The sequence below is a fragment of the Cyprinus carpio genome, chromosome B25 (genome assembly GCF_018340385.1).
Source record: "Cyprinus carpio isolate SPL01 chromosome B25, ASM1834038v1, whole genome shotgun sequence".
Classification (NCBI taxonomy): Eukaryota; Metazoa; Chordata; class Actinopteri; order Cypriniformes; family Cyprinidae; genus Cyprinus; species Cyprinus carpio.
Window position 1 is genome coordinate 11,732,896 of NC_056621.1, and position 12,274 is coordinate 11,745,169.

A 12,274-nucleotide genomic window follows, 5' to 3' on the forward strand; every position below is an offset into this window, starting at 1 on the left:
AACCGCAATTCTCTTTTCGTGTGGAATTTGCTGTTACCAATCACAAACTAGCTGATCAGCTGACAGCTAGCGGAGTAAAACAAGCCGAGGTAAGCCGGAAGTGTCTCGCAAGCGAATAATATTGGTCAGTTTACTGGAAAATGCACGAATAATAACCGTATAAATCTGCTACGCTTCAATTTCAAATATATTTAAGATAGTATCTTGTGGTTTCGTCGTCTAACACGAACTCGTTTCGCACGAATAACAGATTATTGTTAAATCTGTTTTCTAAATGCAGGTGAAGATGAGGAAAAACAAAGGGAAAACCAACACAATAGAAAAGGAGTTTATGTTTGAGTTTAAGTCTGGACAACATCACTGTGTCCTCAAAGTACCACTTCAGTTCCCTCTCAGAGAAAATGTCAATGATCTTCATGGGCGGATCATGCTGCTTCATAAAATCCCCTGCTTTGTAGAAAATGGTGATGTATTAACATTTATTTGAGCATGCATATGATCAGATTAAACTGTCAGGTTGTGAATGCATTATTTCCAACTCATATATGAATTACTTTACATCCTCTAACTTTTCTGCATTGATTTTAGACTTGAAAAACAGCCTGGTTGGTTTCATAGAGAGGGAAACGTTAGTGGATTATGACCGGGAGGCAGAAGCAGCGCTGCAGAGACTCACTAACGGAGAGGTCGACATCAACACACTTACAAATTCATGGGCCAAGGCCTATTCTGAGGTAAGAGCACAGTCTCTGTTTACATGATTAAATAATTTTGCATCATTGCATTCCTCCTATCACCATTTTTACATACATTAGCAATTTTTAAGGGCAATCCTTTTTTTTTCTTCTTTCAATTAATTTTTTTTTATATGAAAAATTTAATTACATGTAATGATTATTATAATGTTTAATAAAGCAACATGATATAATACAGTACAATATAATATAATAACTAATACAGTAGGCTATATGATTTTTTTCATGTGTTTTCACTTAATAACTGCTTTATGTTACATGCTGTGGGTTCAGACTGTTTTGGGAAAAATAATCTACTTTTGTCATACTTATAGTTTTCTCTGTGTAATTACATTAAAAAATATCTTACAATTTTAAGAAATTACACGCTTCAGTTTTTTAATTCTAAATGAATTTTTATTTTTTATAAATAAATTTTAATACGTCTGTTAATCAAAAGTCAAGTCACATTTATTTATATAGTGTTTTAATACAATAATTGTTTCAAAACAGCTTCACATGAATAAACAGGAAAGAAAAATCACCACTTATGAAACAAATTAAATTTAAGCTGCAATTTAGCTCTAGAGAAGATAATAGCGTCATTATTATTCAGCTCAGTTTAGTTCAGTGTTGTTTCCATGCAGTTTAATAACTTGCCAATGATCAGCGATCATGAAATAAGTTTAATTCAGCTATAAGCAGCTCTACAGAAGGCAGTTGTGTCATTATCTAGCTCAAGTCAGTTCAAATTGTGTTCTCAGTGCCATTAAATCGAAAATATTACTGAAAATGAATGGTCTTTTAATAAACCAATAAATCACTCTGACTCTGCCCACACAATAAATTGCTTTGAAACTGAATATCTGTCCTATTTCCACATTTAAGAAGGCTGACCTGACCATCTGCATTAGCACTTCAAAGTATTGCAGTTTAAATTCTGCTTCCACTTGCTCCAGCGAACTTATAAAAAGAAAGCAGAATCCGCCCCCTCCCTTTCCTATGAAGCGCTGTTGGCTCAAGCTATGCACACAGGATAACCATTAACATTTTACAGCAGCGTACACAAATACACATGAATGCGCTCCAATCTATTTCAAGCCCATCAAATGGCCTTTTAACGACCACCTGGTTGTCTGCGTAAAAAGATTCTTACGCTTTTATTTAGAGCAGTTATTAAGCTTCCAGGTGGTTCTGTATGTTCAGAGTATGAGGGCAAAAGTTAATCGTGAAGTATTAAAATAGATGTACAACTTGTGCTTCTATTTAGAATATAAAGTATGAACAAAATATATAAAACCATCAAGATTTAAAAATAATAATAAACACTGTAGTAAATCAGTTCATTTAGTTCAAGTATTCGACTAGTTGGTACTCAGCTCTTGGGGATCTCTGTGAAATGTCTGTGTTTTGTAGACTACACTGGAACACGCCCGTCCTGAAGAACCCAGCTGGGACGAGGATTTTGCGAGTGTTTATCATGAACTGATCCACTCCCCGGCCTCAGAGACTCTTCTCAACCTGGAGCACAGTTACTTTGTCAGTGTCTCTGAGCTCATCAGCGAGAGAGACATGGAGCTCAAGAAACTTCAGGAGAGGTTTGTTTGGAAGGGTGTTATGAGATTGAATTCTGTTTTATGAGGAAAACTGCCAGGGAGTGTAATTAAGGATAATGAGCTCCCAACATAAATGCAGAATGTTACCATACTGTGTAATTAGCAAGTTTAAAGGTCAGAAATAATATGTTTTGCTTAGTTGCAAATTGTTGCCTAATGGAGTACTTTTATTTGTGTACGTTTTTTTTCTTTTTATAGCAGATGACGTTACACATGTTACATTACTATGAAATTATTATATTTTTAATATATGCAATACATTTCCAAAGTAATGGTCAGTTAGATTTTTTAATGTTTTTGAAAGAAGTCTATTATGGCCACCATGATTGCATTTACTTGTTCAAAAATACAGTAAAAATTGAAAAACAGTTTTCTATTTCAGTGCATTTTAAAATGTAATTTATTCCTGTGATGGCAAAGCTGAATTTTTAACATTATTATTCCAGATCCAGCAAATCAGCATATTAGAAATTATTCTAATATGCTGATTTGCTGCTCAAGAAAAAATGTCTTATTATTATAAACAGTTGTGCAGCTCAATATTGATGCATGAGACATTTTTCAGATAAATTAGATTATATTAAATGAGAGAAATTTTTAATTAGAGTTCTTTTTTTAACATTAAAATGTCTTTGCTGTCATTTTTGAACAATTGGATGCATCTTTGCAGAATAAAGATATTAATTTGTTTTTTATAATTATTGTATACTATTAATATAGATTTTATTAGTCATGGATTTTATTAGTATGTAAACATTTAGGAATTATATATCTTAAATAAAAATAATTATCATACATTTAAGCTTCTTCATGAGTAACATGTCAAAAACGCCTAAAGTTTTGACTCCTACTATAAAAGCATATGATATTTGTCCTTACAGACAGGCTGCTGAGATGGACAAAGTGATGCAGGAGCTGGGAAAGACCTTGTGTGACCAGGATGTGAATACTGTGGCTGCCCAACACTTTGATGCACAGCAAGTAAGACCAATCCGACAGTCAGATTGAAACTAACAGTAATAATATAAAACGTATTAATGACTCCTGACTGCTCTTTTTGTTTTTGTTTTTTGTAATGGGAAGGTGCTGGAGAATAAGTGGGCCAGTGAACTGAAGCAAGTCACAGGTATCCAGAAACAAGAGTATCAGGAGTGGGTGATGAAGCTCCACCGGGACCTACAGAACCCCAACAACAGTACAATAAAGTGAGTGAAAGAGAACATTTCAAAGGTACTGATGTGATTGAGTTGATAAATGATTGTGCCGGGAAGTGAATAGTTGTGGGAATTGACACAGAGGAGCAGAATGTAATATCCTCAAAGATACTGACACAAAGAATTCCTGTCTTAGCAATTTCATTCAGTTTCATTCTTGCCACCACATTAGATGCAGTTTCAATTCTGATTACATTTTACGACATCCCCGCTTTGACACATTGGCACCGTCTAGCACATGAGTGAATAGTGTCACACTTGATCCAATGGCAAAACAACTGTGTTTATCATTGTGATTGATGGATGCCAAAGTGCTTCATAAGTTGAGCCTGTTATTTGTGTATCAGCGAGGAGATCAAGGTGCAGCCGGGTCAGCTGGGGGAGGCAGGGGAAGCGGGGGCCCGGCTCTTCGAGGAGCAGCGACAGCTGGAGGAGAGCTTCACCATCCACTTAGGTATGGCGTTTCCTTGGAAACATTGGCTGCTACAAAACGATGCGTAAAAATACCCTCATAAACCAAACTGCCATGGTAATTTGCGCCTACTTCCAATGTGTTTTCAATCTGTTTTATGTAGTAGACATGTTCCACTAATGTTTGGCAGCCAGAAATTGTCCAAATGCAGTTTATCTCAATTTTAAGCCTCATTTTGTGAAATTTTTGCTTGGATATTTTTTTTGCTAATGTTTGAAATATCTAAAATAAAATATCCAATAAAATATCCAATAATGACTAGTATACAGTACCATTCAAAAGTCAGGGGTCAGTGCATTTTTTTTTTTAGAAATGAATACTTGTATTCAGCAAGGACACATTCAATTGATCAAAATTGTCATTAAAGGCATTTTAATTTTAAATAAATGCTGAAAGTTTCACAGTGATTTCCACAAAAATATTAAGCAGCGTATTTAATTATTGGTAATAGTAAGAAATATTTCTAGATCACCAGAGCAGCAAATTTAAATGATTTCTGAAGGATCATGTGACACTGAAAACTGAAGTAATAATGCTGAAAATTCAGCTTTGTCATCAGAGGAATAAATTACGTTTGAATAGTAATATATTAAATAATCAAACAGGAAACAGTTCATTTAAATGATAATAATATTTTACTACATTTTTGATCAAATAAAAGTTAGCCTTTTATTTGAGAGGCATTAGAAGCCTCTATCAAAAACATTTAAAAAAATCTCACCAAACCTTTGAAGGGTAGTGTATATTGAATATTTAATTATATCAAACCATAAATCATTTAATAAACAAAATATAATGGATAAAAATAGATATTCCTGTTTGATATTCTTGTCTTAGGGGCTCAGCTGAAGACCATGCACAATCTACGTCTGGTGCGATCTGATGTTCTGGACTTTTGTAAGCACCGTCGTCACAGCAGCAGCGGGGTGAAGTTACGGCGACTGCAGACCGCTCTCTCGCTGTACTCCACATCACTTTGCGGCCTGGTGCTGCTGGTCGACAACAGAGTCAACTCGTACAGCGGCATCAAGAGAGGTATCATATCTAATCTGTAGCGTTTTATTGAAATGATCAACAAAATCGTAAAGATTTTGCAACTAATACATTTCCCATTGTTCCTATGGCATCAGATTTTGCAACAGTGTCTCGGGAGTGCACAGACTTCCACTTCCCCAGAGTGGATGAGCAGCTGGACATCATCCAGCAGGTGGTGCTGTACGCACGAGCTCAGCGCAGCAGCAAGCAGAGAGAGCAGCCCGGTGAGTGACACAACAACTGTGTGTGTTTTTGTGTCCGTCCAAAACCAGCACCTCTGCATTGCACCATCACATATCTGACTTCAGTCCTACCGCAAGGAAGTGTTCAGTTTCATTCGACAGGGACTAGCTACAATGAAACGCGATACACATTTTTTCAACATGCATAAATGTTTTGGCAGAAAGTGAAATGCTTTGGTACAGTTTTGCATTTTGCTAACTGTTTGTAATAACTGTTATGTATCTTATGAACACTGTTACATAGCTTTGAATGAAAGAGAGAACACATTACCATAATATTATCTTTTAGAGTTTTTTTTTAAGTGATTTGCAGTGAAGTGAACCACTGAGATTCAGATTTTATTGTGTGGTAATTGTCACATTATTACTGTTTTTTTGTTTGTTAGTTTTTTACTGTATTTTTGATCAAATAAATGCAGCCTTAGTGATATTTTTAATGTTTTTGAAAGACATCTGGATATATTTATGTCCATGTCACATTTAACACCAAAATAAGAAGTAAATAATATTAAATATATTTTTTTTATTAATTTCATTTTTTTATTAATTGAAGTAATATATATATATATATATATATATATATATATATATATATATATATATATATATATATATATATATATATATATATATATTCTTTTTTTAAGCACATCCTCCCACCTTAGTTAACAGCAGCCTGCTTTTCTTACTAAATAAAATAAATTATTTTTTTTGTAGAAAATTAGCTTTTTTTTTTTTATGACAGTTAAGCACATTTTCCTCCTTAATTCAGTTACTTTAATGCCAATCATTTTTTATTTTATTTTTGTGTATTTGTTGCACTGATTTGAGTGAATAAATAAATAAATGAAGTGTCCAGACAGTAATAAATCTAATGTCAATCTTTGTGGAAAATAATCATAAATACAAACTTAAAAGTGAAGTATTACATATTTGAATGTATTACACTAATACACTTCTTTAATTTGTTTTATAGAGATGCCAAGAAATGGAGGAAGTGAAGACAAAAATAAGATCATGGACAGAAATTCCTCCAATATCCTCCCAGGTAATTTAAACATTGCCTCATGCTTTTAGCGCTCTGTTGGATCAGTCGTAACACTGGAGGACGCTGTGCTCTCTTTCTCTTCAGGTGAATTCTACATCACACGCCATTCAAACCTGTCTGAGGTTCATATTGTGTTCCACCTCTGTGTGGATGATAATGTGCGTTCAGGAAACATCACAGCCCGGGACCCAGCCATCATGGGCCTGAGGAACATCCTGAAGGTCTGCTGCACCCATGACATCACCACCATCACCATCCCACTGCTGCTGGTGCATGACATGTCGGAGGTAAGAGTAGATGCATGATCTTTCATTAAAAAACAAAAACATTTTTATTGCTAAACTGTTTTGTATACATTTACAAACAGTGATTTATGTTAACATTTGAATTTTTTTTTTAGCATCTGTGAAGGAAATCATGGGATTGTTTCAAGGTTTAAATTCCTGAAAGTGTCCACATTCTGAGCTTTTGAGTTGGTACACACAATGTTGATCTGTAAAAATGGTAGTTGAGGACATTGCCCGTATCGTAGAGTGTTTCGAAAACCCAACCGAGCCTCAACGTTCTATTACTGGAATCTTTAACAATCTACATTCTAAGGGTGTTCCAGAGCTTTTGTCTGCCAGCTACCATCATTTAAAAGTTTTTTTTTTTTTTTTTTTTTTTTTGTGGGAATTGTTGAGGATTTTTCCTTTACATCGGCATCTAGTTCTAGCACAGGAAAACAAACAGCCAAACAAAACATTCCAGTTCCAGTTTAACCACCTGCGTCATGCTACATATCATCTGATGTATTTCCCTTCAAGAAGCAAAAGGCATTTTTATTTACTTGTGGTCTATGTTTCTATTATTCAGTATGCATTTCTATAATCCTTGAAAATATTGCATCACTGTGCACACTTAATTACAGTAAATTATTAACAAGCCAAAGCATGTGATCTGGCTTGCATTGATGTGCGGCAAATGAAAAGGACATGCTGTCTCTTAGAAACAGTTCTGTGTTACTTTGTGCTTATTAAAATGAATGAATATAAAGAAAGAATCTTTTTAAACGCTAGAGTAAATTTAGGCATTGGAACTTTATAACTTAGTTAAAAATGGATATTCATTTTGAGATGTGTTATTAAATTATTAGTGATCTTAAAGAATAATCTTAAGTGAGCATGACATGAGAGCAAAGTGATTTTAATAAAAATAGGAAAAGAGCATATGCAATTAAATATCTAATATCTGCCAGTATATAACCAGCGTTTGACATATAAATGAAATAATGGACTTTAACCAATATTTTGTGTCCTGACTTTAGGATCAATCCAAATTAATTTGTCTTTTTTAACTTGGATGCTCAACCTCAAAACTCTGTTGTCTAATTTAGAAATGGTCTATTTTGGATCAGGCTGTCTGGACTGAGCAGTTGTGGGTAAATGAAAGCCTCAATCACAGCCTCTCTGACCACAGGCCGATGTTGAGGAATGTTCAGATTTCAGGAAATGTTTTTCATCTGAACAGGAGCTGTGTGTTTTCCCAGCCAAAGGCCAAGGATGGTTTTAAAGCTGAGGTCTTAAACTCGATTCGGACAGGATTCGTTTTAGGATGTATGTCTGTAAAATAATTGTTACTGTGGACATCTGTAGAAAATGGCAAGATTATTGTGGAAGTTATTAAATATATGGCTTAATTAGGAGTAAATCAATTCAATTTTTTTTATTCAAGATTTAAGGTTTTTATTTGTCACATATATGGTTATATGGAGAGCATATGACCAGCAGTGAAATGTAAGTAATGTAGTATCATGTCGTTTTAAGAACAAAGAGAAATTTATTGGAGATCTGAATAGTCCTGCATGAGAAGTTGTAGTTCTTCACTTTGTGTAAATGTTGCTCTACAAGGAGTGGTTTGGTATGTTTGAAACCTGGTTACCCACATGGTTAAATATTATCTCAGTCACTGGTTTCTTTTCTCCCTTTTCCTCGTCTGTACAGGAGATGACCATTCCCTGGTGTCTGAAACGAGCTGAGCTGGTCTTCAAGTGTGTGAAAGGTGTGCAAGCAAAGATCTCAAATGATGCCATTGATTATTAATATATTATGTCATTGTATCAAATTGGTTTACATTCTGCTTTTTATTTTCCTTAATGTTGATTTGAAATGCATTGGATTATATTTTAGGAACTTATTAGATCTAATACTGGGTTATAAAATATTTTTAGTTAAAAAAAAGCATGTCCATTCTGGTTGGTTGGTTGGTCATGTAAAACAAGCCTTAATATGGATATTTTTCCCTACTAGCAAAAGTTAAACTCTTTAGAGGAAAAAGCATATAACAAACAAACAATTAAGAAAATAGAGAGATACGATTTTATTTATATTACTTACTTTATAAGGTCAGTATGTGTAGTTAATCAATCAGTTTTGTTAACGTCTACATGCCTCCATTATCTCAAATAATGTAATAATGCTTAGAATACAAGAATTTAAATCTTCTTTGGCTTTTCCAGGTTTTATGATGGAAATGGCCTCCTGGGATGGAGGAATCTCACGGACTGTCCAGTTCCTTGTTCCACAGGTACGTTTTGCCCTCACGGTCAGTCTAATAAGTGACTATTCAGGAAATGCACATGCAGTGACAGTGTATTTTCAAACAATACTATCCATCGTTTGACACATGCTTATAGGCCCAGGGGGACTCTTCACATTCACAGCTGCTTGTTTTACTCTTTAGCACCTTTTAAAATAACTCCCCTAAACTCCTGTCTAGATTTTGCACACACTGTATACTTGCACTTTGTATGTATATGCTACTGTTTTGGTTAGTAAAAATATAGTCAAACAGTAATATTGTGGAAATACCATTGTGATTTAAAAAGACAGTTTTCTCTGTTTTAAAATGTAAAGTGTTTCCTGTGATGCAAAGCTGAATTTTCTGCATCATTACTCCAGTCTTCAGTGTCACATGATCCTTCAGAAATCATTCTAATATGCTGATTTGATGCTAAAGAAACATTTATTATTTTCTATGGTGAAAACAGTTGTGTTGCTTAATATTAGAATAGAAATAGAATCCATGATTCATTTTGATGAATAGAAAGTTCAAAAGAACAGCCTTTATTTGAATCAGATTTTTTTTACTGTCAGTTTTGATCAATTTAATTGCAAAATAACATACTTTTGATATTTACTAACAAAGTGAAATTGTTTAGCGGTTTAAGAAAGTGGCATCAATCTGTCTTTCTGATTTTCTTTTATCATCAGAGTATCTCAGAGGAGATGTTCTACCAGCTGAGCAACATGCTGCCTCAGATCTTCAGAGTCTCCTCAACGCTCACGCTAACGTCAAAACGCTAAACAAGCCACACACACCCACAGACACATAAGCCCTTGTAGCTGGCAATATGGAGGATATCTTGTCACTTTAGGTTCTTAATTTTCAGAGAAGTACAAACCGTAAGCTGTTTTGATATGCACTGTCACAGGAGGCTTAGCACCATGTCCTGATTATTTCAGTCATGAATTTTCACTGGAATTCGCATATTTGGACATTCCATATCAAAAAGAACACATTAAATATGAGACTGAAGTGTTCAGAGTTTGTCATACTGTGAGTGCTGTTTACCTAACGCTGCATGGGAAACAGGTAATGCCAAGACAAGCTGTGTGTTTGTGCTGCATTGCAGTCAACCACCTTTGGCCCCTCGTGTCATCGTTCCTCTCCACAAACACCAGATGGTGCTGTATTTGGTAGCTTTCACATGTGGTGTAAGGTAACCAAAGCTGCTGATTCCAAATGTCAAATGAAACCAACCTTCCTAGCATTCTAAGTGATTTACCATGTGTTTGTATATTAGGTGCCAGTTAAACCCTGGCATGTGTGCAGTTATATTTGAACTGTGTAATCTTTGGAAAGTGGGGCATTTGAAAACAGTATCAACAGTATCTAACATTTAATAGGCTTATTGATCAGGCTAGTAAGAACATTATGTCCAGTTTTGTATTATTTATTTTTTTAAAGCCTTTACAAAAACAAAATCTGCATATTAACTACCGTCTGTTAAGTGTTTTGTTGGATTCCTCCTAATGAGGATATTAGCATACGAAGTAGCAAAGTAGGGCTAATCTGAGAGTTAAAGCATTTGCATCTGTATTAGCCTTTTGTCCAAAACTACTGACATGCTAATTACATGTTCATTACTGTAAATACAGTACACTTTATCAAATTAACTCAGAAATTTCCTATTTGATAATGAATTGATAAAATGAGTTTAGTTTACTACTGGTTTGCTGCCTCATTATTTTATTATATATATATATATATATATATATATATATATATATTATATATATATTATATATATCTATATATAGGATTTTTTATTTAATATGTATTGTTTTAGGATTTTCTAATCATTTTTGAATTTTAGAATTATTAGCTGTTTTCTATAATTTCAGCTTTTCGACTTTTTGTTGGGACCATTGTATATGTTTTGGCCAGTATGTTTTTTAATAACTATCAGTACAAATATATTCATTTGATATGATGTATGTATTTTGGAGTGGATCGTACCTGATCACGCAGGGCACCAAAGGGCAGCAAAAGTTCTAGACTGTGCTGCTGTCCGTAGCAAAGTTAGTGAACTCAAGCAGTCCCTAATGGCTCTGCAGTCTCGCTGTCATTGGCACTCAACTCAAAGAGAGCTTGTGCTAAGGAAATGTGTCACCAAATGTCTCACATTCTTGGTATCAGTTAGTGGCGGAATCTGGTCTCTGGTTACCTCAGTCTGGGGTAGGGGACATAGGTGCAGGCTCAGCAGCGGGCCCCTCTAGCACAACCACCTCCCCCTCTTCACTTGCTGTTTTAACGTCACAGCCCTGCTCTTTAGCCATCTGAGCCCTTACCATCCAACAACTGTGCCTGACAGAGCACTGTTTATTCAGCCAGGGCGAAACATTGAACACCCTCCCCGATGGACTGCCTTCTCCTGTTGGTGTGATGAGTGTAGGATGTGTTCGTTTTAATTAGAGCTTATCATCTGCACACTGTCTACATGTGTCGTCTATACACAAAAGGGTAGAAACAATAATTGGAAAGTTTACTCTCCTGGTGATTATGTTGTCAAAAAGAAGCTGACACTCAATTTAATAACATAGTTTTCTGTGATATGTCATTTGAACAGCAGTATAAGCCAGGCTCAGACATTCCTCATGGGATCTGATAGTGGCACGGACTGTTCTGTTAAGTATGCATGTCTGCAGTAACAGCTCCTGCTCTCAGAGACCAACACGAAGACAGCACAACAAAAATATTCTAATCTAAATGTAGCTTTCTTGTAGTATTCTAGCTGGTTGCTAGGGCGTAGATATAATACTTTTTTTTTTACATTGATTTCAGTAAGATAATAAACTGGGGTTTGTGAAGGAACTGCAGGTCTTTCATTAGTTTAAAGAGAAGCAAATAATAAAATAAAATGTTAAAAAAATTACAAATAAAATAAACATTTGTTTTAAATGTAAAAGATGAAAAATAAGAATTAGGGAAAACCAATAAATGATGAATAATTGATTGATATTGTGTGAATAATATAATCAATAAAAAGTAACTATAGTATGCTTACAAGTATTTTAAAATGTAATATAATCTAATTACAAATTCTTAATTTTTGGAATCTGATTTACGTAATCACATTAGGCCACTACCCAGCACTCTATAAAGATGGACTAATAGATAGATAGATAGATAGATAGATAGATAGATAGATACTCAATAAGAAAGCCTATTTTACATATTTACTTATTATACATTTATTATAATAGCCTACATTATACACATTATTATATTGTACTATATTATACATTGGGCGTTTTAGTATATTTATCCATTTAATAGAAACGCACTTGTTTTGTTAAAAATAAGTAAAAT

General features: G+C 34.4%; 1 protein-coding gene across 3 annotated transcripts; it reads left to right on the forward strand.

The window, feature by feature from the left end:
• LOC109050644 (protein C12orf4 homolog) lies at positions 1 to 10,627 on the forward strand. 3 transcript variants are annotated; one of them, XM_042753042.1, is made up of 14 exons: positions 1 to 89; positions 281 to 464; positions 589 to 734; positions 2,151 to 2,332; positions 3,232 to 3,331; positions 3,434 to 3,555; positions 3,912 to 4,018; positions 4,874 to 5,071; positions 5,167 to 5,295; positions 6,290 to 6,361; positions 6,446 to 6,648; positions 8,344 to 8,401; positions 8,859 to 8,926; positions 9,613 to 10,627. In XM_042753042.1, the coding sequence occupies exons 2-14, from the start codon at positions 287 to 289 to the stop codon at positions 9,703 to 9,705; spliced, it is 1,656 nt and encodes a 551-aa protein (XP_042608976.1). In that variant the 5' UTR covers positions 1 to 89; positions 281 to 286; the 3' UTR covers positions 9,706 to 10,627. The 3 variants fall into 3 exon arrangements, with proteins under 3 accessions (XP_042608976.1, XP_042608975.1, XP_042608977.1); XM_042753041.1 differs by lacking the exon at positions 1 to 89 and having other exon boundaries at positions 96 to 464; XM_042753043.1 differs by lacking the exon at positions 1 to 89 and having other exon boundaries at positions 96 to 464; positions 6,530 to 6,648.
• The last annotated feature ends 1,647 nt before the right edge of the window (positions 10,628 to 12,274 follow it).